At 44.8% G+C, this 25,342-nt stretch overlaps 1 protein-coding gene across 1 annotated transcript in view; it reads right to left on the reverse strand.

Moving 5' to 3' along the window:
• Positions 1-24,968, reverse strand: part of LOC112233946 (leucine rich adaptor protein 1-like) — a 29,872-nt gene extending 4,904 nt beyond the window's left edge. Inside the window, exon 1 of the mRNA XM_024401862.2 lies at positions 23,859-24,968. Within this exon, the coding sequence (XP_024257630.1) occupies positions 23,859-24,074 (216 nt within the window). The 5' untranslated portion in view covers positions 24,075-24,968. The remainder of the gene's footprint in view (positions 1-23,858) is intronic.
• Positions 24,969-25,342: the final 374 nt, after the last annotated feature.

The following is a 25,342-nucleotide window of genomic DNA, read 5'->3' on the forward strand; positions in this document are numbered from 1 at the left end:
TCAGGAGAGAGGAGAGAATAGACGGTGGGAGGAAAGCAACGGACTCAGGAGAGAGAAGATAGTGGGAGAAAAGCAACGGACTCAGGAGAGAGGAGAGAATAGACGGTGGGAGGAAAGCAACGGACTCAGGAGAGAGAAGATAGTGGGAGAAAAGCAACGGACTCAGGAGAGAGGAGAGAATAGACAGTGGGAGAAAAGCAACGCTCAGGAGAGAGGAGAGAATAGACGGTGGGAGGAAAGCAACGGACTCAGGAGAGAGAAGATAGTGGGAGAAAAGCAACGGACTCAGGAGAGAGGAGATGGTGGGAGGAAAGCAACGGACTCAGGAGAGAGGAAATGGTGGGAGGAAAGCAACGGACTCAGGAAAGAGGAGATGGTGGGAGGAAAGCAATGGGCTCAGGAGAGAGGAGAATGTGGGAGGAAAGCAACGCTCAGGAGAGAGTGGGAGAAAAGCAACGGGCTCAGGAGAGAGGAGATGGTGGGAGGAAAGCAACGCTCAGGAGAGAGGAGATGGTGGGAGGAAAGCAACGCTCAGGAGAGAGTGGGAGAAAAGCAACGGGCTCAGGAGAGAGGAGATAGTGGGAGGAAAGCAACGGGCTCAGGAGAGAGGAGATGGTGGGAGGAAAGCAACGGACTCAGGAGAGAGGAGATGGTGGGAGGAAAGCAACGCTCAGGAGAGAGTGGGAGAAAAGCAACGGGCTCAGGAGAGAGGAGATGGTGGGAGGAAAGCAACGGGCTCAGGAGAGAGGAGATGGTGGGAGGAAAGCAACGGTCTCAGGAGAGAGGAGATGGTGGGAGGAAAGCAACTGACTCAGGAGAGAGGAGATGGTGGGAAGAAAGAAACTGACTCAGGAGAGAGGAGATGGTGGGAAGAAAGAAACTGACTCAGGAGAGAGGAGATGGTGGGAGGAAAGCAACGGACTCAGGAGAGAGGAGATGGTGGGAAGAAAGAAACTGACTCAGGAGAGAGGAGATGGTGGGAGGAAAGCAATGGACTCAGGAGAGAGGAGATGGTGGGAGGAAAGCAATGGACTCAGGAGAGAGGAGGGAGCTGTGAGAGCGGTGGGAAAGAAAAAGAAGATAGGGAGATGGAGGATGGAGGCAGCAGAGGGAAGATGGGAGGTGGAACAGATGAAGCCAGGAGAGTAGATATACGTTTTAAAATAATAATGAATGTGCAACACAATACGTGGGAAAAAATAAGAAAATATAGGCTGGGAGATTAATTTAGTAGCAGGGTGGTGGGAGATGAATGTAGTAGCAGGGTGGTGGGAGATGAATGTTGTAGCAGGGTGGTGGGAGATGAATGTAGTAGCAGGGTGGTGGGAGATGAATGCTGTAGCAGGGTGGTGGGAGATGAATGTAGTAGCAGGGTGGTTGGAGATGAATGTTGTAACAGGGTGGTGGGAGATTAATTGAGTAGCAGGGTGGTGGGAGATGAATGTTGTAGCAGGGTGGTGGGAGATTAATTTAGTAGCAGGGTGGTGGGAGATGAATGTAGTAGCAGGGTGGTGGGAGATGAATGTTGTAGCAGGGTGGTGGGAGATGAATGTAGTAGCAGGGTGGTGGGAGATGAATGTTGTAACAGGGTGGTGGGAGATGAATGTAGTAGCAGGGTGGTGGGAGATGAATGAGATTTGTAGCAGGGGGTGGGAGATGGGAGAGGGTGGTGGGAGATGAATGTTGTAGCAGGGTGGTGGGAGATGAATGTGTAGCAGGGTGGTGGGAGATGAATGTGCAGGGTGGTGGGAGATGAATGTTGTAACAGGGTGGTGGGGAGATGAATGTTGAATAGCAGGGTGGTGGGAGATGAATGTTGTAGCGGGGTGGTAGGAGATGAATGTTGTAGCGGGGTGGTGGGAGATGAATGTTGTAGCAGGGTGGCGGGAGATGAATAGAGTAGCAGGGTGGCGGGAGATGAATGTTGTAGCAGGGTGGCGGGAGATGAATGTTGTAGCAGGGTGGTGGGAGATGAATGTAGTAGCAGGGTGGCGGGAGATGAATGTTGTAGCAGGGTGGCAGGAGATGAATGTTGTAGCAGGGTGGAGGGAGATGAAAGTTGTAATTAATCAAAAATAATTTGGCACCACTGCTTTTAATGCGTGTAGGAGGGATGTTGAATAAGCCAGGGATAAATAAGAGGAAAAAAACAGTGCTGCGGTGATGGAAAATCCAACAGAATACATTAGCAGAGATGTGTTCCAGTCCAGTCAGGAACTAGGGCCAAGAGGTAATATATGGTAATGAGATTTATGGCTTGGCCCAACTGACTGACTGACTCACTCACTCTCTCTCGCTCTCAGTCCCAGGGTTAGCAGAGATAACTGCCAACTGGATACACCACAATCCTAGAATGCAACTCAGTCACTGTGATATGCCTATCGCACTTCCAATTGCCTAGAGTTCCAGGACAGTGGATAAAGCAGAGACACCTAAATCTTACAGATCTTTGACCTCTGACCTTTTCCAGTCTTTGTGTACCTCTCTCGTTGCCCCCACTGCACCACCCCTCATGACCCTGCAGGTCACGTCATTAAAAAAGCATCCAAGTGGAACCTATTGATTGATTTCTCTGGCCTACAACCACTTTTCTTTAAAATGTGGTTACTGCACAATGTACATGCCTGGACCTTTCTGTCTCTGTATCTCCCAGCTGGAGCAATACATAAATCATATGTATATAGATTAGTCATATATCTCTGTCAGGCTGCATCATTATAGCTCATAACTATAATCTCAAAAAGCTAATTTGGTAATAAACTGCAGAAGGGGCCAACATAGTGGGGCGGCAGGGTAGCCTAGTGGTTAGAGCGTTGGACTAGTAACCGAAAGGTTGCAAGTTCGAATCCCTGAGCTGACAAGGTACAAATCTGTCATTCTGCCCCTGAACAAGGCAGTTAACCCACTGTTCCTAGGCCGTCATTGAAAATAAGAATTTGTTCTTAACTGACTATGTATAATATAGGAAACATAGACATACTAGAGATGATCTTCAAATAATACAAATCACACTGGATATTGTTTCATCAATCTGAATGCCCTTTCAGTGAACTACTGTCAATCCAGCGAAACAAAGGAAATGGTGATGGGATAACACTGCGTTAGAGTACCCTTCTTTGGCCCTATACTATCCAATCCAAAGTGTTTGTGTCCTTGCCAACTCAGCTCCACTCCTCCCAGCCTGGGGCAGAGACCAGGAGACACAGGCCATCCGGAACAGAACAAGAGATGAGGCAGAAAGTAACAGCTTTCTCAGTCAGCAGAGCTTGTGTATAGGAGGGTGAGGAGGAAAAAGAGAAAGCGGAGGAGGAGGGAGACGGTACCCATCTCTCTCGTTCTTCCTATCTCTCCCTCTCTCAGTAAATGAGCTGAATGAGCTATAGTTGTTCTGCTGATGCCAAAGCCACGCTGACTGACTGGCTGTATGCTCTGCTGTAGTAATGAGTTAGTCTGGCGCTGTGAGCACAAATCACCAGACAAAAGACCAAAACACAGGAAGCGAGAGAGGGAATGCAAAGCTAAAGCCAGGCTGCAAGGTGGGAAATAACAACATATACTATGCCTATACTATGTCTCTCTCTTTTAAGATCTGCATCTATGAATGTATAAGATTAATTATATTGCAAATATTGCACACACCAAAATAACAAAGGGGAGATGGATAGACAGCAACAGAAATTGGGAAGGTCTTTAGCAATTGAGTTTTCAGAGTATTTTCTATGTCTACCTAGCTCAAATTCTAGACATCACATTAAAACGAGACTATAGCGTCCATAAAGTGAGTGAGGAAGAAAAATGGTTGCAAATACCAGAGCCCATGTGTGTCTGCGAGCAGGAGTGACATAGCGATAGTCTTTAATTTTGCGCAGATGTAGGATATACACTTAAAATGAAAATATCTAGGTATTTTTTCCTATCATGATGGAACGGTGCTAACCCTGTATCCAACACAACGATCTGAGATCGATCTATGTGTGGAAGGGTAGAGAGGGGCAGAGGTGTTTGTTTGGGAGGGGTAGGGTGAGTGAGTGTCCGCATCTGTTGACAAAAATGTAGAATTCCTACTACCGCCCGTTGTTGTGGGTCACAATCCTTTGTAGAAGTCTTTATATTATTCTGCGTATTAATAGTCGATTGTGGTAACACCCACACACCAAACCTTTGATAGGTACTATTTTTTACATTGTAGAATAATAGTGAAGACATCAAAACTATGAAATAACACATAAGAATCATGTAGTGACTAAAAATGAGGGAAGAGGGGAAAAAAAGAATGACAAATAAATTGTTGGTTACATTACTATATGTAAGAAGAGCCTAACTGTGGAATGTGTGACAAACAAATCAAAACATATTTTAATTTTTGAGATTCTATAAATTAGCCACCCTTTGCCTTGATGACATCTTTGCGCACTTTTGGCATTCTATCAACCAGCTTCATGAGGTATGGAATGCATTTCATTTAACAGGTTAGCTTGTTAAAAGTACATTTGAAGAATTTCTTTCCTTCATAATGTATTTGAGCCAATCAATTGTGATGTGACAAGGTAGGGTTGGTATACAAGATGGCGTAGCAGTCAGACATCTTTGTCCTTCATCTTGTCGTGTCCCATGTATATATATTTTTATATATTTTTCTTTGCATATCTTATTTTATATTTTTCTAAACCTCAACTTCAAAATACTCTCCTGCAACCCACCTCTTCCAATGTGGTGTGGATCTGTTTTTTCTAAAGTATTTTTATTTACCTCGGAACCGGAATCCCCCAACAGAAGCTAGCCATCTCACTAGCTAGTAGTCAGCTAACCACTGCTAGCGGTCATCAGCTAACCTTTAGCTCGGGAAGCTCTCGCCAGTTTGTACAACGCGACTCAAACCAGAGCATACCGGATCTATTTTCTCTACATATCCCCGGATTACTACCGAAAGCTCTGGACCTTTTCACCTGAATCACCGCAGCTAGCTAGCTGCTATCCGAGTGACTACTCCTGGCTAACGTCTGTCCCGAAGCAAGCACCAATTAGCCTGGATCTAGCCAATGCTAGGCCCACTCTCCCGGCTAGCTGAAGAGGCCCATCAGCCACTCCTGGGCTACAATATCCGGACCCCTTCTACTGCCGGTACGGGGCACAGAACCCAGCCGATCCTTCACGACTGGACTACGACGTAATCTGCTTGAGGGGATACTCAATTGGCCCCTAGCCTCGGCCCGCTAGCTGCTATCTGCGGCCCGCTGGCTGTCTAGAGCATATTGGCCTGTTAGCTGAATAGATCCATCGGCCAATTTCTTGGGCCACTATATCTATTTTGCCAATTGGACTTGGACCCCTCTGCTACTCAGAACCCCACTAATCCATCACAACTGGTCTGTGCGGAGGCTAAAACAGACTATCCTCCGTCGAGACGTCCTTCTAAGGCCCTTCTGCTATCCCCGGCCTTCTAGATGTCTGAATCGCCGTGTCTCCAGCCAGCCCAACCACTCACTGGACCCCTATGATCACCCGGCTACGCATGCCTCTCCCTAATATCAATATGCCTTGTCCATTACTCATTACTGTCCTGGCTTGTGATTATTGTCTTATTTCACTGTAGAGCCTCTAGCCCTGCTCAATATGCCTTAACCAACCATTTAGTTCCACCTCCCACATATGAGGCGACATCACCTGGTTTAATCATCTCTAGAGACAATATCTCTCTCATCATCACTCAATGCCTAGGTTTACTACCAATGTACTCACATCCTACCATAACTTTGTCTGTACATTATGCCTTGAACCTATTCTATCGCGCATAGAAACCTGCTCCTTTAACTCTCTGTTCCGAACGTACTAGACAACCATTTCTGATCGGCTTTAGCCGTACCCTTATCCTACTTCTCCTCTGTTCCTCTGGTGATGTAGAGGTTAATCCTGGCCCTGCAGTGCCTAGCTCCACTCCTACTCCCCAGGTGCTCTCATTTGTTGACTTCTGTAACCGTAAAAGCCTTGGTTTCATGCATGTTAACATTAGAAGCCTCCTCCCTAAGTTTGCCAACCTGGATGTCCTAGCTGTGTCTGAATCCTGGCTGATGAAGGCCACCAAAAACCCTGAAATTTCCGTCCCTAACTATAACATTTTTCGATAAGATAGAACTGCCAAAGGGGGTGGTGTTGCAATCTACTGCAGAGATAGTAAGACAGAACTTTGCAGGCTATCCAGGTCTGTACCCAATCAATTCGAGCGACTTCTTTTAAAAATCCACCATTCCAGAAACAAGTCTCTCACCGTTGCCACAAGCTATAGACCACCCTCTGCCCCCAGCTGTGCCCTGGACACCATATGGGAATATATTGCCCCCCATCTATCTTCAGAGCTTGTGCTGCTAGGTGACCTAAACTGGGAAATGCTTAACACCCCGGCCATCCTACAATCTAAACTTGATGCCCTCAATCTCACTCAAATGATCAATGAACTCACCAGGTACAACCCCAAATCAGTAAACACGGGCACCCTCATAGATACCATCCTAAAGAACTTGCCCTCCAAATACACCTCTGCTGTTTTCAACCAAGATCTCAGCGATCAATGCCTCATTGGCTGGATCTGTAATGGGTCTGCGGTCAAACGACCAGCCCTCATCACTGTCAAACGATCCCTAAAAAACTTCAGCGAGCAGGCCTTTCTAATCGACCTGGCCCGGGTATCCTGGAAGGATATTGACCTCATCCAATCAGTAGAGGATGCCTGGTTATTCTTTAAAGGTAATTTCCTCACCATTTTCAATGAGCATGCCCCATTCAAAAAATGTAGAACCAGGAACAGATATAGCCCTTGATTCTCTCCAGACCTGATTGCCTTTGACCAGCACAAAAACATCCTGTGGCGTTCTGCATTAGCATCGAATAGCCCCCGTGATATGCAACTTTTCAGGGAAGTCAGGAACCAATATACATAGGCAGTTAGGAAAGCTAAGGCTAACTTTTTCAAGTAGAAATTTTCATCCTGTAGCACAAATTCAAAAAAGTTCTGGGACACTGTAAAGTCCATGGAGAATAAGAGCACCTCCACCCAGCTGCCCACTGCACTGAGGCTAGGAAACACTGTCACCACCGATAAATCCACTATAACTGAGAAATTCAATAAGTATTTTTCTACGGCTGGCCATGCTTCCACCTGGCTACCCCTACCCCGATCAACAATCCTCCACCCCCACAGCAACTTGCCCAAGCCTCCCAATTTCTCCTTCACCCAAATCCAGATCGCTGATGTTCTGAAAGTGTTGCAAAATCTGGACCCCTACAAAATCAGCTGGGCTAGACAATCTGGACCCTCTCTTTCTAAAATGATCTGCCGAAATTGTTGCAACGCCTATTACTAGCCTGTTCAACCTCTCTTTCGCATCGTCTGAGATTGCCAAAGATTGGAAAGCTGCCGCAGTCATCCCCCTCTTCAAAGGGGGAGACACTCTAGACCCAAACTGCTACAGACCTATATCTATCCTACCCTGCCTTTCTAAGGACAGTGTCTACTGTCTACCAGTGTAAGGCTAGCTAGCTACCGTTGTAGTCGCTTCATCTAAACAATCGCCAGCTGGCATCCAACATTATTGTGCATTAAAGCCACCTACCGCCCCAGCCCCAGCTTCTCCTAAATTATAAAGAGGCGTTCCTGCAGGAATACCCACATACAGGAACTCCCAGAATTGCGGACTGCAATTGCACCCTTCTCAATGCACATGCAAGTAGCACATCGGCTGTGCATTGCAGTGAGCGTACACATGCTAGCTAGATCAACATATAAGAGACAGACACATCATTGTTCGAGCATCCAGAACAAATTCCAGCCCTAACCTTACGAATAATTAATTAATTACACCCTCCTCTGTCAATGCGATTTCCTTCATACAATTTTAATCCAAATTTCCGCTGACTGTGTCAAGTTACTTTTCAGTTTGTTCCCAGAAACCCAGTATGCAAAACTATGTTTAAAATGTGTATTTTCCAGACTTTGAAGTTAGGTCAATTTTAGGTTTTCAGGAGGTTTAAAATATATATTTTACAGACGTTGAAATTAAAACCATTCTTAACGTTGAAAATACGTATTTTCCGGTTCTGAATGAATGTTGAAAAGACTTTCTTCACTTTTTTTTTACTGCAATGTACTGCACTTTGCTGTGCTGTACTGCAGTAGTTCTCAAACATCTCCCCGGGGACCCCCAGACATTTCACAATTTTGCTGTAGCTCTGAACTAGCTATTCAAGAGCTTGAGGATTAGTTGACAAGTTGAATCCGGTGTGCTAGCTCCGGAATAGATCAATTACATGGAACGGCCTGGGGTCCCCATGGAGAGGTTTGAGAACCATTCCTCTATTGCACAAAACGTTGGTGTCCAAACTTGTGAAGCATAGATGTCGGGACAGGACCAAAAATCTACGTCCGTGGACGAGATCCCCTAAATCAAAACACTTCGATAAAGCTGCACCCACACGGCTCGTGTCTGCGACGCCAAGGGCTAAAATAGAAGTCGTTCCTATTTCTGACGCAGATTGCGCTGAAAGTCATCTCCTCATTGGTTTATAGAAGCAGGTACCCACGTGCCATCTCCTCATTGGTTATACCCACGTGGGTGAATTGAAAGACGAACTTTGTTGCCGGTTGTCGTGGTAATACAATGAAAGTTTAGATGTGATCAACATATAAGTTCAAAGATGAAAAAGCCTGGAAGGAGGAGAGATGAATAGAATCGATTAATTGTCGGAGTAGAGGTCCTTGTGCATTTCAGGTAAAATAACAACTCAATATTTATATCCCAGGACAAATTAGCTAGCAACAGCAAGCTAGCTAAATAGGACGAATTAACATTAACTAGCAAGTGCAAGCTAGCTAGCTAAATTGCCATACATGCTTTTCAACCTGTCCCCAAATTAAATGTCATTGGTTCAGAGTTTGTTTTGATATTTTAACCTGCGTGCCGTGATCGCGTTTGGTGTGGGGGGGGGCAAAATAAATTTATGCTCGATGGCGCACGCCTGCAGCCGGTTTGGGTTCCGTGTAAGGGTTTGAAAAAATGCTCTCCTAACCTCCCACGAAAAGTAACTTGTATCAAAGTGGTGTGTTTTTAGGGAGTGCCATCCGTGGTAAGTTGAAATCAAGACTGGACCCAGACCTGGCGCCAGGATAAAGTGACTTAGCGGCCAGTAACATTTTTTGGGGTTTTGCATTGGAATTATATTGAATTCTGATTACAGTATAAAATCACCCTATACTACAATAAAGATAAAGTTCAAATGTCGAGACTCCAAAATCACTGAGTGCTTTTGAAGTCTGTAGCCTATCTCTTCTGCGCTGTATCAGCACAATGGAGGGCGCACTACAGCTAGTCCATTTTGGTAATGAATATAGGCTACAAGCTAGATAGGGCAATTATTCTATTACAAACAACCATTGTGAATATAGCCATACACACAGCTGTCAAAACAAAATAATGCAAACTAAATAGCCTAGTTATTCATGCATGCAAAAAAATACTGAATAGCAGTTTGGCTTAGAATACTGACACAACTGTGAATGCAAACGAACGCAAACAGAAGAAAACAGCAGTATCAAGAGGTAGGCCTAGTAAAGAAAATATCAGATCGATTAAGGCATGACACAATCTATATTTAGGATAGTTACACTAACAGTAAACACACGCAGCAAACAAAAGGCGAATGGAGATCCAAATAACCAAAACATAAGCTACAGCTTACTACAGTGAGATGCAGCCATGTACAGCTGTCTTGACAAATAAATAGGCCTATAAAGGCATGCTTCTAACATGGAAAATCATGCCGCTGGCTCACGAGTTAAGCAACATGTTGTGATATGGCACAATACAATTATGTGTCAAATTCGACCCACGTAATCAATTAAGCAATGCCAACATGTTTCCAATACATACAGTTCCATTTACAGCAACAAAAACCTATAGGCTACCAAGAAAACCATTCTAAAATGTAGCCTATCAATTTCTATGATGAAACATCCCGGTATGTACTTGGAGTGCATTCGGAAAGTATTCAGACTCATTTACTTTTTCCACATATTGTTACTTTACAGACTTATTTTAAAATTGATTTTATCAATCTACACACAATACCCCCAAATGACAAAGTGAAAACAGGTTTTAAGAAATGTTTGCAAATATATTACAAATAAAAACCAGAAATACCTTATTTACATAGGTATTCAGACCCTTTGCTATGAGACTCAAAATTGAGCTCAGGTGCATCCTGTTTCCATTGATCATCTTTGAGATGTTTCTACAACTTCATTGTAGTCCACCTGTGGTAAATTCAATTGATTGGACATGATTTGGAAAGGCACACACCTGAAGATATAATGTCCCACAGTTGACAGTGCATGTCAGAGAAAAAAACAAGCCATGAGGTCTTTGGAATTGTCCGTAGAGCTCTGAGGCAGGATTGTGTCCAGGCACAGATCTGGGGATGGACACCAAAACATTTCTGCAGCATTGAAAGTCCCCAAGAACACAGTGGGCTCCATCATTTTTGAATGGAAGAAGTTTGGTACCACAAAGAGTCTTCATAGAGCTGGCCGCCCTGGCCAAACTGAGCAATCGGGGGATAAGAGCCTTGGTCAGGGAGGTGACCAAGAACCTGATGGTCACTCTGAAGCAGCTCCAGAGTTCCTCTGTGCAGATTGGAGAAACTTCCAGAAGAACAACCATCTCTGCAGCACTCCACCAATCAGGCCTTTATGGTAGAGTGGCCAGAAGGAAGCCACTCCTCAGTAGAAGGCACATGATAGCCTACTTGGAGTTTGCCAAAAGGCACCTAAAGGACTCTTAGATCATGAGAAACAAGATTCTCTGGTCTGATGAAACTAAGATTGGACTCTTTGGCCTGAATGCCAAGCGTCACATCTGTTGGAAACCTGGCACCATCCCTATGGTGAAGCAAGGTGGTGGCAGCATCATGCTATGGGGATGTTTTCAGCGGCAGGGACTGTAAGATTAGTTAGGATCAAGGGAAAGATGAGCAGAGCAAAGTACAGAGAGATCCTTGATGAAAACCTGCTCCAGAGCGCTCAGGACCTTAGACTAAGCACTTAACCAAGACAACGCAGGAGTGGCTTCAGGACAAGTCTGTGAATGTCCTTAAGTGGCCCAGCCAGAGCCCAGACTTAAACCTGATCGAACATCTGTGCAGCCTACCACAGAGATGAGAAGCGTTTTTCCCGCCTTCTTATGGAAACCCCAAAGGAGTCATTCGTAACAGCCCCAGAGGCTTTCCATAGTCCCCTACATACACTGTGGAGTACCTTGCCCATTGTGCTAACACAGAGCAGCGGAGATATCATTTGTTTTGCCGCCAACCTGTCACTCAATCATTTTAACTTTTTTGCTATTTTAAATAGGGATATCAAACTAATACTGAGGGGGCTAAACATTTTTTATTTTAGCCCCCTCATGGAGCTGGGGCCGTCTGGACCGCACACAAAAAAGACAGCCGGTCTGGACTTAGTGGGAAGTAGCCATCAAGTTTCTTTTCTTTTTTCAAATGCTCACTCAGCCAATTTATTCAGTACTTTAAGAGTCACAGGAACCGGTATGTGCTTAATGTAAAGCAGATGTTGATATCCCCTCCCCTCTTTAAAGGGAGAATCCATATGGTCTGCATCAATACAAATAGCCATGTCTATGAAGTAATAGCTTGGGCCCGGTTTCTTAAGATGGAACATAAGCTTACAAGTGTTTTATTTTACCTGGTAAGTTGACTGAGAACACCCTCTCATTTACAGAAACAACATGGGGAATTTACAGGGGAGAGAAGATGAAAGAGCCAATTTGAAGCTGGGGATGATTAGACGGCCATGATGGTATGAGGGCCAGATTGGGAATTTAACCAGAATAGCGGGGTTAACACTCCTACTCTTACTATAAGTGCCATGGGATCTTTAGTGACCACAGTGAGTCAGGACTCCCGTTTAATGTCCCATCCGAAAGACAGCACCCTACACAGGGTAATGTCCCCAATCACTGCCCTGGGGCATTGGGAGATTTTTTTTGACCACAGGAAAGATTTCCTCCTTCTGGCCCTCCAACAGGGGCGGCAGGGTAGCCTAGTGGTTAGAGTGTTCGACTAGTAACCAGAAGGTTGCAAACCCCCAAGCTGACAATGTACAAATCTGTCGTTCTGCCCCTGAACAGGCAGTTAACCCACTGTTCCTAGGCCGTCATTGAAAATAAGAATTTGTTCTTAACTGACTTGCCTAGTTAAATAAAGGTTAAAAATATATATATAATAAAAAACACCACTTCCAGCAGCATCTGGTTTCCCATTCAGGGACTGACCAGGACAAACCCAGCTTAGCTTCAGAGGCAAGCCAGCAGTGTGATGAAGGGTGGTATATTGCTGGCACAAAATTATGCAATGTTTCTATAAATGGCCAAAGAACTCACATGCATTTACAAAAAACACCACATAGGGAGAATGTTCAATAGGTGCGATCGAAAGAAAGGCAGCGCTGCTCTCAGATCAGCATTCTCCATTCAAATCTTACCTTAACATTAGATACTGACAAATAATGAGGCAGCACATAATGAGGCAGCACATCATTGCGCACATGTTAGGCCTACACATCAGACAGTAGTCTACAATTAGCTAAATAGAACTCAATTGATTGAACATTAAATTGCTTTAAATACACTGCTCAAAAAAATAAAGGGAACACTTAAACAACATAATGTAACTCCAAGTCAATCACACTTCTGTGAAAACAAACTGTCCACTTAGGAAGCAACACTGATTGACAATACATTTCACATGCTGTTGTGCAAATGGTATAGACAAAAGGTGGAAATTATAGGCAATTAGCAAGACACCCCCAATAAAGGAGTGGTTCTGCAGGTGGGGACCACAGACCACTTCTCTGTTCCTATGCTTCCTGGCTGATGTTTAGGTCACTTTTGAATGCTGGCGGTGCTTTCACTCTAGTAGTAGCATGAGACAAGTCTACAACCCACACAAGTGGCACAGGTAGTGCAGCTCATCCAGGATGGAACATCAATGCGAGCTGTGGCAAGAAGGTTTGCTGTGTCTGTCAGCGTAGTGTCCAGAGCATGGAGGCGCTACCAGGAGACAGGCCAGTACATCAGGAGACGTGGAGGAGGCCGTAGGAGGGCAACAACCCAGCAGCAGGACCGACCGCTACCTCCGCCTTTGTGCAAGGAGGAGCAGGAGGAGCACTGCCAGAGCCCTGCAAAATGACCTCCAGCAGGCCACAAATGTGCATGTGTCTGCTCAAATGGTCAGAAACAGACTCCATGAGGGTGGTATGAGTGCCCGACGTCCACAGGTGGGGGTTGTGCTTACAGCCCAACACCATGCAGGATGTTTGGCATTTGCCAGAGAACACCAAGATTGGCAAATTCGCCACTGGCGCCCTGTGCTCTTCACAGATGAAAGCAGGTTCACACTAAGCACATGTGACAGACGTGACAGAGTCTGGAGACGCCGTGGAGAACGTTCTGCTGCCTGCAACATCCTCCAGCATGACCGGTTTGGCGGTGGGTCAGTCATGGTGTGGGGTGGCATTTCTTTGGGGGGCCACACAGCTCTCCATGTGCTCGCCAGAGGTAGCCTGACTGCCATTAGGTACCGAGATGAGATCCTCAGACCCCTTGTGAGACCATATGCTGGTGCGGTTGGCCCTGGGTTCCTCCTAATGCAAGAAAATGCTAGACCTCATGTGGCTGGAGTGTGTCAGCAGTTCCTGCCAGAGGAAGGCATTGATGCTATGGACTGGGCCGCCCATACCCCAGACCTGAATCCAATAGAGCACATCTAGGACATCATGTCTCGCTCCATCCACCAACGCCACGTTGCACCACAGACTGTCCAGGAGTTGGCGGATGCTTTAGTCCAGGTCTGGGAGGAGATCCCTCAGGAGACCATCCGCCACCTCATCAGGAGCATGCCCAGGAATTGTAGGGAGGTCATAAAGGCACGTGGAGGCCACACACACTACTGAGCCTAATTTTGACTTGTTTTCAAGGACATTACATCTAAGTTGGATCAGCCTGTAGTGTGGGTTTCCACTTTAATTTTGAGTGTGACTCCAAATCCAGACATCCGTGGGTTGATACATTTGATTTCCATTGATAATTTTTGTGTGCTTTTGTTGTTAGCACATTCAACTATGTAAGAAAAAAGTATTTAATAAGAATATTTCATTCATTCAGATCTAGGATGTGTTATTTTATTGTTCCCTTTATTTTTTTGAGCAGTGTATATAGGCCTTTGTAGCCTACAATATTTATATTTTAATGCTGCCATCCCGCTTTTCATTTGAAGCATCTTTTTATATTTTGATTGTTTATAACAATTACAAAGACATTGGCAACTTTGTATTAGAGGGCAAAAAAGCATCTAACGACCCAGCTAGCAGGTCTATGAGGCAGTCGGTAAATAACAAGTGCTTTCTAGTGCAACTTTAGTAATAATGGTTTTGGGAAACAGCTCTGAGAAAAACAAAACAAACAATGTTTTAAGTGAAAAGAAGGCATTGGTCTGAACCAAAAAATAAAGAAAATTCACGAGAACCACATTGCCTACTCCACCCATGCTGTACCAAGGTTTTCCGGCACACAGCTTTGACCTACTACAGTTGGTCTATTGTACGACAAACAATGTGTATGCAGGTTGCGAAGGATTCAGACAACCTAATTCATACTTTTGAGGAAAAATTGTCTTTACAGTGTCCTGCTATTCAAATGATGTATACTGAACACAAATATAAATGCAACATGTGCAGTTTTGTCACACAACAGATATCACAGATATCTCAAGTTGAAGGAGCGTGCAATTGGCATGCTGACTGCAGGAATGTTGAGGAAATACAGGCAGCACCATATTACTACAAGAAAAAAACAGCTCACTCAATCAAGCATTATGGTCTTGTAAGTATAAAAGCAAAGCATGCTCTCATACAATTAAAAAAAGCTTGAAAAGGTAATGGAATGGAATTATTGTGTGAAGAATACAATACTTTAACTTGTATGCGGTACAAATCACAATATTGTGAGAGCACCTGCTCTACGAGTATGAATTAGGCTGTTTGAGAAAGTTTGAATCCTAAGCAACTTGCATACACATCGTTTGAAGTACAACAGACCAGCGTAGCTACTATAGTAGGTCCAAGCTGTGTGCTGGAAGATCTTGGTAGAGTATGGGTGGAACAGGCTTTGTGGTGCCCATTTGAATTTCCTTTCTTTTTTGGCTTCAGACCAATGCCTACATTTTTTTGTGTGTTTTTAATTACATATTGGTACAGACCGTACAGTCGAGAGAAAAAAAGATACACGCCCATCTTTCTGCAAATCTCTGGCTGGTGTCTAGGCTACATTTCTGCTTGTGTGCCTATCTTTAAAAAAAGATTTTCTTTACCTTTATTTAACTAGGCAAGTCAGTTAAGAACAAATTCTTATTTTCAATGATGGCCTAGGAACAGTGGGTTACCTGCCTGTTCAGGGGCAGATTGACAAATTTGTACCTTGTCAGCTCAGGGATTTGAACTTGCAACCTTCCGGTTACAAGTCCAATGCTCTAACCAATAGGCTACCCTGCCGCTGCATGTGGTCTGCATGCCATTTATTTAGGCATTCCCTAAAGTGTTTGTGTGTGTGTGTGGGGGGGGGGCCTTGAAGGTGGTAGAGCCATTTTCACAGTCAAAAAAGATTCCAGTTTCCCGGTGGAGGCGCCGGGCCAGACAGCTCCCGGCTAATCCCCAGGATTCCGGAGAGCTAAATTTTCTTTCTCCGTTGTGTGTGTGTGTGTGTGTGTGTGTGTGTGTGTGTGTGTGTGTGTGTGTGCATGTAGCATCTTAAGCACTAGTCTCCTCAGCCTTCATCACAAAATGAACAGGCTAGCACTTGATACTACTCATGGGGAAAATATGATTTTCAGGCTTGATGTGCCATTTCACCATGCAGAAACCTATACGCATGCACAGATCCACGCATACACGTGCACACACACAAAGTGTTATGATTAGTGTGAATGTACACATAGCTGATCCTACACACCGGTGGACAGATTCCCACGCTGAGACCAGTCCGACAATATCACACTGGAAACAGGGATGAAACAGACCCCCCCCCCACACACACACACACACACACACACACAGTTGTCTCTCTTGTCTGTTATCTTTCACCTTCCCCATCTATTCTCTGCCTTCTGCAAACAGAGTTAAGTGAACACATCCCTGAACATCCTCCATCTCCCCATCTCTCTCCCCCTCTCTTTCTCCCCATCTAATAAGATCACTTTCAGAGACAGCAGAAGGGTGAACTCTCGCCACAGCCCTCCCACTGTTCCATCTGTTTGCATACTCCCTTCCACTCTTTCTATCTCTTTTGTACCAAAGATTCATGGAAAAGTACTAGTCAGTCTCCACAGACTTGCACCCACTCAATATACAGTATACTGACTCTCTTACTTATGACATCTAAACACTCCATACTCTGGCTTCTTCTGTTTGTCTGTCATCTCTCTATCTCATTCTTTTCATTCTCATTCATTCTTTCACACAACCCTCCTGTCCTGTTCTATCTGCCTGCACATGTCTCTCCCCTGTGAGTTCCATCTGTACAGCACAGCAGCAGTCAGGGAGAGGTAGGGGGTGAGTCATGCACTGGACTCCAACAACACAGTGCGGCATTCACATTCTTAGGACTTTTCCTTTTTATAGGACACACACATAGATACAGGTGGCAGACTGTAGCCTATATGTGGACATAACAGTCTAAAGAAGTGGTTTTATTTTATTACAGTTGAGCTCCAGACTGATAATAGAAGCCAAACAGGCAGCTACAGTGAGGGGGGAAAGCATTTCCTCCCCTGGTGATTTTGTACGTTTGCCCACTGACAAAGAAATGATCAGTCTATCATTTTAATGGTAGGTTTATTTGAACAGTGAGAGACAGAATTAAATTTTAAAAATCCTGAAAAAACACGTCAAAAATGTCATACTTGTCATATTTGCATTTTAATGAGGGAAATAAGTATTTGACCCCTCTGCAAAACATGACTTGTTGGCAATCACAGAGGTCAGATGTTTCTTGTAGTTGGCCACCAGGTTTGTACACATCTCAGGAGGGATTTTGTCCCACTCCTCTTTGCTGATCTTCTCCAAGTCTGGAGACTGGCTAGGCCACTCCAGGACCTTAATGTGCTTCTTCTTGAGCCACTCCTTTGTTGCCTTGGCCGTGTGTTTTGGCTCATTGTCATGCTGAAATACCCATCCACGAACCATTTTCAATGCCCTGGCTGAGGGAAGGAGGTTCTCACCCAAGATTTGACGGTACATGGCCCCGTCCATCGTCCCTTTGATGCGATGAAGTTGTCCTGTCCCCTTAGCAGAAAAACACCCCCAAAGCATAATGTTTCCACCTCCATGTTCTTTAATTTTTTTGTACACCTTTATTTAACTAGGCAAGTCAGTTAAGAACAAATTCTTATTTTCAATGACAGTCTAGGAACAGTGGGTTAACTGCCTGTTCAGGGGCAGAACAACAGATCTTGCAACCTTAACGTTACTAGTCCAACGCGCTAACCACTAGGCTACCTGCAGCCCCATTAACTCAGTAAAGCTGTTTAGACCCGTCTGAGATTTGACAGCAGCTGGGGACTTCTGGAGGGAAAGTAGTCAGACAGTATTCAGCCAGCATGACACTAAGACCAGACTGAGTATGATCTGTGTCTCTGCCTGTCTACACCTTGCAGTGTGTCAAAGTCTGTCCCAACAAAACCATTTGTGTCTGGATCAATGATACACAGGCCAGATGCATGAAACTTGAAACAGTCAAGATACATGAAATTTGAAACAGGCCAGAAGCATTAAGCTTGAAACAGGCCAGATGAGAAAAAGCAACAAAGGAGCCCTATGAGTGAGTGAGTGAGTGAAAAGACAATCAGAGGGCAGGAGCAAAGGTGAGAAGTGGCGACAAAGGACACCTCTGCTAGTTAGAAGGTGCCTCAATGCGGTGGGGGCCGTAGAGCTCTGGGGGCCCATGCGCCTGTCATTGATTTTAACATTGACACCCCTCCCCCTTTTGTTTTTACACAGCTGCTACTTGCTGTTTATTATTTATGCATAGTCACTTTACCCCTACCTACATGTACAAATTACCTTGACCAACTTGTACCCCCGCACATTGACTCGGTACCGGTATACCCTGTATATAGCCTCATTATTGTTATTTTATTGTGTTACTATTTATTTTATTTAGTAAATATTTTCTTAACTCTATTTCTTGAACTGCATTGTTGGTTAAGGGCTTGTCATCAAGCATTTCACGGTAATACAACACCTGTTGTATTTGGCACATGTGACAGGAATGTGACTGAAAATGCGTCTCTGGCCATAAAAAACTCAAAGCAAACTGATTTAAAGAAAGGGGATATCAGTGAACAAATTCCGTGGTCAAGGCTATGACGGAGCCAGTGCAATGAGTGGAATTTACTCAGGTGTTGAAAAGCACATAGCAGACCGAGAGCCTAAAGCTTCTATTCTTCTTTATGATAAATACTTTGGAAACCATCTCTCCCCATAAGCGACAGCTACAGGGATTGTCAAAACAGCCAGACAGCTAGGTCCAGCCAGGGAAAGTGAGGAGAAGGGAGTGTAGCTTCAAATACAGCAGTTCTGTAACTTTAATTAAGCCTCTCATTCTCCTTAGTTGCCGGCCTCAACCCATTACGGAAAGAGATTAACTGTATAGGAAGCTCAGGGGACAGCCAATATATTGGCAGATGAAAACAGATGCATGTTTGTACCACCACAGTCAGAGACTGGCACTAAGACAGCATTGAACAAACAAGAAACAAACAAGAAAACACTCACCCAGAGGTGGCGCTCCTAGTAGCCGGGGACTTTAATGCAGGGAAACTTAAATCTGTACTACCAAATTTCTATCAGCATGTTAAAAGTGCAACCAGAGGGGGAAAAAAACTCTGAACCACCTTTACTCCACACACAGAGACTCATACAAAGCTCTCCCTCGCCCTCCATTTGGCAAATCTGACCATAATTCTATCCTCCTGATTCCTGCTTACAAGCTAAAATTAAAGCTGGAAGCACCAGTGACTAGATCTGTAAAAAAAAAAAGTGGTCAGATGAAGCAGATGCTAAGCTACAGGACTGTTTTGCTAGCACAGACTGGAATATGTTCTGGGATTCCTCCCATGGCATTGAGGAGTACACCACATCAGTCATTGGCTTCATCAATGAGTGCATCGATGACGTCATCCCCGCAGTAACCATACGTACATACCCCAACCAGAAGCCATGGATTACAGGCAACATCCGCATTGAGCTAAAGGCTAGAGCTGCACCTTTCAAGGAACGGGACTCTAACCCAGACGCTTATAAGAAATCTCGCTATGCCCTCTGAACAATCAAACAGGCAAAGCATCAATATAGGACTAAGATCGAATCGTACTACACCGGCTCTGACGCTCATCGGATGTGGCAGGGCTTGCAAACCATTACAAACTACAAAGGGAAGCACAGCCGAGAGCTGCCCAGTGATACGAGCCTACCAGACGAACTAAACTACTGCTATGCTCGCTTCGATGCAAATAACACTGAAACATGCATTTGAGCACCAGCTGTTCTGGAAGACAATGTGATCACATTCTCCACAGCCGATGTACGTAAGACCTTCAAACAGGTCAACATTCACAAGGCCGCAGGGCGAGGACGTGTACTGCGAGCATGTGCTGACCAACTGGCAAGTGTCTTCACTGACATTTTCAACCTCTCCCTGTCCGTGTCTGTAATACCAACATGTTTCAAGCAGACCACCATAGTGCCTGTGCCCAAGAACACTAAGGTAACCTGCCTAAATGACTACCGTCTGTAGCCATGAAGTGCTTCGAAAGGCTGGTCATGGCTCACATCAACACCATTATCCCAGAAACCCTAGACCCACTCCAATTTGCATACCGCCCCAACAGATCCACAGATGATGCAACCTCTTATTGCACTCCACACTGCCCTTTCCCACCTGGACAAAAGAAACACCTATGTGAGAATGCTATTAATTGACTACAGCTCAGCGTTCAACACCATAATACCCTCAAAGCTCATCGATAAGCTAAGGACCCTGGGACTAAACACCTCCCTCTGCAAATGGATCCTGGACTTCCTGACGGGCCGCCCCCAGGTGGTAAGGGTAGGTAACAACACATCCGGCACTCTGATCCTCAACACAGGGGCCCCTCAGCGGTGCGTGCTCAGTCCCCTCCTGTACTCCCTGTTCAATTATGACTGCACGGCCAGGCACATCTCCAACACCATCATTAAGTTTGCAGACGACACAACAGTGGTAGGCCTGATCACCAACAACGACAAGACAGCCTATAGGGAGGAGGTCAGAGACCTGGCCGTGTGGTGCCAGGACAAAAACCTCTCCCTCAACGTGATCAAGACAAAGGAGATGATTGAGGACTACAGGAAAAAGAGGACAGAGCACGCCCCATTCTCATCGACGGAGCTGCAGTGGAGCAGGTTGAAAGCTTCAAGTTCCTTGGTGTCCACATCACCAACAAACTAACATGGTCCAAGCACACCATGACAGTTGTGAAGAGGGCACGACAAAACCTATTCCCCCTCAGGAGACTGAAAAGATTTGGCATGTATCCTCAGATCCTCAAAAGGTTCTGCAGCTGCAACATCGAGCGCATCCTGACTTTCCTCACTGCCTGGTATGGCAACTGCTCGGCCTCCGACCGCAAGGCACTACAGAGGATAGTGCGAACGGCCCAGTACATCACTGGGGCCAAGTTTCCTGCCATCCAGGACCTCTATACCAGGCGGTGTCAGAGGAAGGCCCTAAAAATTGTCAAAGACTCCAGCCACCCTAGTCATAGACCGTTCTCTCCACTACCGCATGACAAGTGGTACCGGAGCGCCTAGTCTAGGTCCAAGGGGCTTCTAAACAGCTTCTACCCAAAAGCCATAGGACTTCTGAACAGCTAATCAAATGGCTACCACGACTATTTGCATTGCACCCCCCTCTTCTTTTACACCACTGCTACTCTCTGTTGTTATCATCTACGCATAGTCACTTTAATAACTCTACCTACATGTACATATTACCTCAACTAACCGGTGCCCCCGCACATTGATTCTGTACCAGTACCCCCTGTATATAGTCTCGCTATTGTTATTTTACTGCTGCTCTTGAATTACTTGTTACTTTTGTTTATTATTCTTATCCATATTTTTTTAAACAAAATTGTTGGTTTGGGGCTCGAAAGTAAGCATTTCACTGTAAGGTCTACACCTACACGCATGTGACTAAAACAATTTGATTTGATCTTTAGTGGACAACAGTTCTTGGAGGGTCTTTCCATGACATTCCATGACTGACCAGGTGAATCCAAGTGAAAGCGATGATCCCTTATTGATGTAGAATACAATCAGTGTATATGAATGGGAGGAGACAGGTTACAGAATGATTTTTAAGCCATGAGACAATTGAGACATGAATTGTGTATGTGTGTGCCATTCAGAGGGTGAATGGGCAAGACAAACAATTTAAGTGCCCATCGAACGGGGTATGGTGCCAGGCGCATCGGTTTGTGTCAAGATGTACTATGCTGCTGAGTTCACGCTCAACAGCTTCCCATGTGAATCAAGAATGGTCCATCACCCACAATTGTGAGACACATTGGTCAACATGGGCCAGCATCCCTGTGGATAGCTTTCAACACCGTGTAAAGTCCCTGGCCTGACGAATTTAGTCCATTCTGATGGTAAAGGAGAGGGGGGGATATACTCAGTGCAGATTGCGAGGATTGCTCATGTCATGCAGGTTCAGGTAGGTTATACAGGACAGTTGTATAGTCTAAAAAAATCTATTAGTAGCTGATTAGTATGCGGTTGCATCTACATTTTTTTTTAAACTATCTGCAATGTTTGAATATCCAACTTTAATTACTGAACAAGTAATTACATTATTGCCGCCAGCCAGGCGACACTGTGTATAGGTTAGTGAAATGTTAGGCTTAACATGACAAATGGATGACCAAAGAGGCCTACCAATAAAAATATATCCATTAGCTAAAGCAAAGCTATAGACTACATGCCCTGGCATCATTGATTTGATAGGCAGCAGCATTGGCAAGTTGCAATTTCAACACCATGGACTGCGACCAGTAGTCTATACTTTGTGAGTGGCTGTCTGGCTGACGCATTAGATGTTTGTTTGGGGGTTCGACCTTGCAGGGGGCCCAGAGAAACTGAGTTACGCCAATGGTGTGTGTACACGCATGTTTCCTTGTGAGAATTAGTGTGCGTGCACATGCATATGTGCAGCCTATTTTGTGAAAGCAGAATTGTGATGAGAGCGCAAAGTTCAGTACCCATCTGTTCTCCTGCTACCCAGCACCACTCAGATCGATGAGATATTGGCCCAACACACAGCAGCACTATGTATGCTGTCTGACAGTGGGAAGATCACTCTGACTAAGAGGTAGCTCTTAATCACTGAAGCCTCTGTATGCGTCCCAAATGGTACCCTACTCCCTACATAGTGCACTACTTTTGACCAGGGAGAGAGCCCTGCATCCTCTGGCTCAGCAGGGCTGATGAATGGGGATGGCTGCAAGCAAATCATGGGGTCGTTACGTGACGCTGGCCGCACAAAGATTTATGACCCTCTTGATGTCCCCTAACCTTAAAACATTTGCTGTTTAGTTTGTTCAAACCACTCACTAGTGGTCCACAATATCAGCACTGTAAAACATCATCACCCAAATGGCTGGTAGTGGTATTCCCTCTGGGTATAGGCTATCGACTAAATTCTACTGGCAAAGCAAGAAAGTTTGGATTAACATAATATATTGAGTTGTTATGGGCAACATGGACTACATACTGTATCCTATAACACCATATGTAATTTTTTGCAGGTTTCTTTGCCAGAGTCTTTGGGGTAGTCTGTGGTTATTGTCTGGCGAGTCAGAGTGCAGATGACAGAACGACACCGCAGGGAAGTGCAGCAGTGGTAGGCCTACAAACAAAACCTGTGGATCGCTATTTTCAAACCAAACCAATGCGACAAATGAGACTTGTTTCGGGTTCTAGAAGAACACAGGCATCCACCATGTGCTGTTTGTGTACAATCATTCCAATACGACAGACATTGCGCCGTCACCAACACAGCCGCCGCGAGCCTGTCTTTGCCATAGGAATGCAAGACATCTGTGCACGAGGGAAAAACAACACACCCGGAGCTTCTCTGCTGAAGTCCTGTTTTTGCACCAAGGGGAGAGAAGTATGATGACGTCTGTTATGATAAACTCGGAATGTCGCCTATCAATGAAAGATGGCTGGCCTGCAATAAACTTGGTTTAATAGGATAAATGAACCGTTAGATTGTAAATGAAATAGCCTACCAGTTCTTTCGCATTATATAATACAATAGTAATCCATCCCTAGGCCAATTATTAGTCTCTGAAAACACCAATTATGACCTGTTGACAATAATGAATCTATAGCAACCTCAGCCACCTGCCGCTGTTATCATGGTGAAGATCAGCAGAATTATTGATTGGGTGGATGCCTTATATTCAGGAAGAGGATGTAGGACTAGGATCAATATTAAATACATATCTTGTTCACTGTAGGGCTACTGACAACCAACAACATCTTTCTGAGTTGTTAGGTAATCTTTATAACATTAAATGTCAAAAGAAGAGCAAATGTTGTACGACTGCACATAATCTTTCTAACAACAAAATAAAATAAAAATGTGGATAACTAATGGCAAGGCCAACGAAAGGCACTGCTCCAAATAAGAGCTTACCATATCAACTTTTAATTTTCGAATCTTCTCATCCAGACTCCTGCCCGTGATGTCTCGGTCTTTGGTCTCCAGTGAATTCAACTTGACATCTCCGCGGTGGCTGGACGCCTCTTCCCGCATGCACTTGAGCAAACCCTCAGGTGTCTTCCATCCGATTTTCACCTCTAAATCTTTTAAATCTGGAATAGACTCGTTGGCAGCTGTGCCCTCATCCATATTGTTCCGTTCTTTGTCAAGTCAAAAGCACACTACGTCCTCTGTGATTCTTGGATATCCTTGTCTGTCAAACTGCAATAACAGCAACCTCTAATTGCAACGTCTGGCATCCTACGCAACTCCTCTCCAATCGATGCGCCTGAGATAATAGGCTAAATAATGCACTAGGTCCTTTTAGTTTTATCAACAGACAGAACATTGAGAAACACTATTATACTATGGTCCTGTTGAGGTCATGTATGTAGAAAATAGCCCAATACCATTGCAAACACCGCCGATGCTGTGAAGTTAGTGCGCTGTTACAATCTATTGAGATTATGCGCTCATCAGTTGAAATAAATACACATTCACTGGTCTGTATTATGTTAAATTCGCACTGAAAGGTTATCGCGATTAAGTCCAATGGCTCGCTGTGAAGGTGCATTCATATAATGTGAATCTTCCTCAGAAAAAAACAGTCGCAGAAGCCTATGTAAGAATAGTCTAAATTTCCCTCGAGTCCAAACGAGTGGTTTTGCTTCTCAATACGGAATAGTCCTTTCTAGATTAGGCTAGTTTAGGCCTATGCATGAAATACACAACAGGGAGATGGACGTAAACCCTACAAGCCACTCGTCGAAACGCAGATTCCACCTGCACGATGACAGCTGCAGAGGGGAAAACTGAACCGTAGCGCACAACTTGCCTTCCGTAAGTACTGCAATATCCCTATACGCCTACCGTAATAGTGCTGATGTGAAACGCACCACCCCATTCCAACTGGACACGAATAATAGAACACTTGAACACCGACGTAATAGCCCATTTCGAAGCCTTCTGCTTACTTGGCTGATGTTGATTCATGCTTTCTCACAGAGGAGTCATGTTCCGTAACAGCACCATCAGTGAAAAGCTCTCGCCACAGTCAGTGCTGCCAAGCCGGAGGTGGTAGAAAGGGCGATCAGGGGTCTAATCACAGTAATCTAGTGGGACAGATGTCAATGTCATTTAATACTGGATGAGACAGTCATTCATTTGATTGATCTTTTTCTGCACACCATCTGATATACTATACTGCTGTATCAGACCATCAAAGCACACCTACAACATAATAACAAGAATGCGCGTGCACACGCACACGCACACACACACACACACACACACACACACACACACACACACACACACCTGCTGACCAGATTACTTGAAACCACTTGAGCTACATAGCGTCCTACATTACCCTCACCCAACATAGCTCGCCTCACTCTACACATTTTATGGGTGAGCAG

Source organism: Oncorhynchus tshawytscha, linkage group LG05 (assembly GCF_018296145.1).
Source record: "Oncorhynchus tshawytscha isolate Ot180627B linkage group LG05, Otsh_v2.0, whole genome shotgun sequence".
Taxonomy (NCBI): domain Eukaryota; kingdom Metazoa; phylum Chordata; class Actinopteri; order Salmoniformes; family Salmonidae; genus Oncorhynchus; species Oncorhynchus tshawytscha.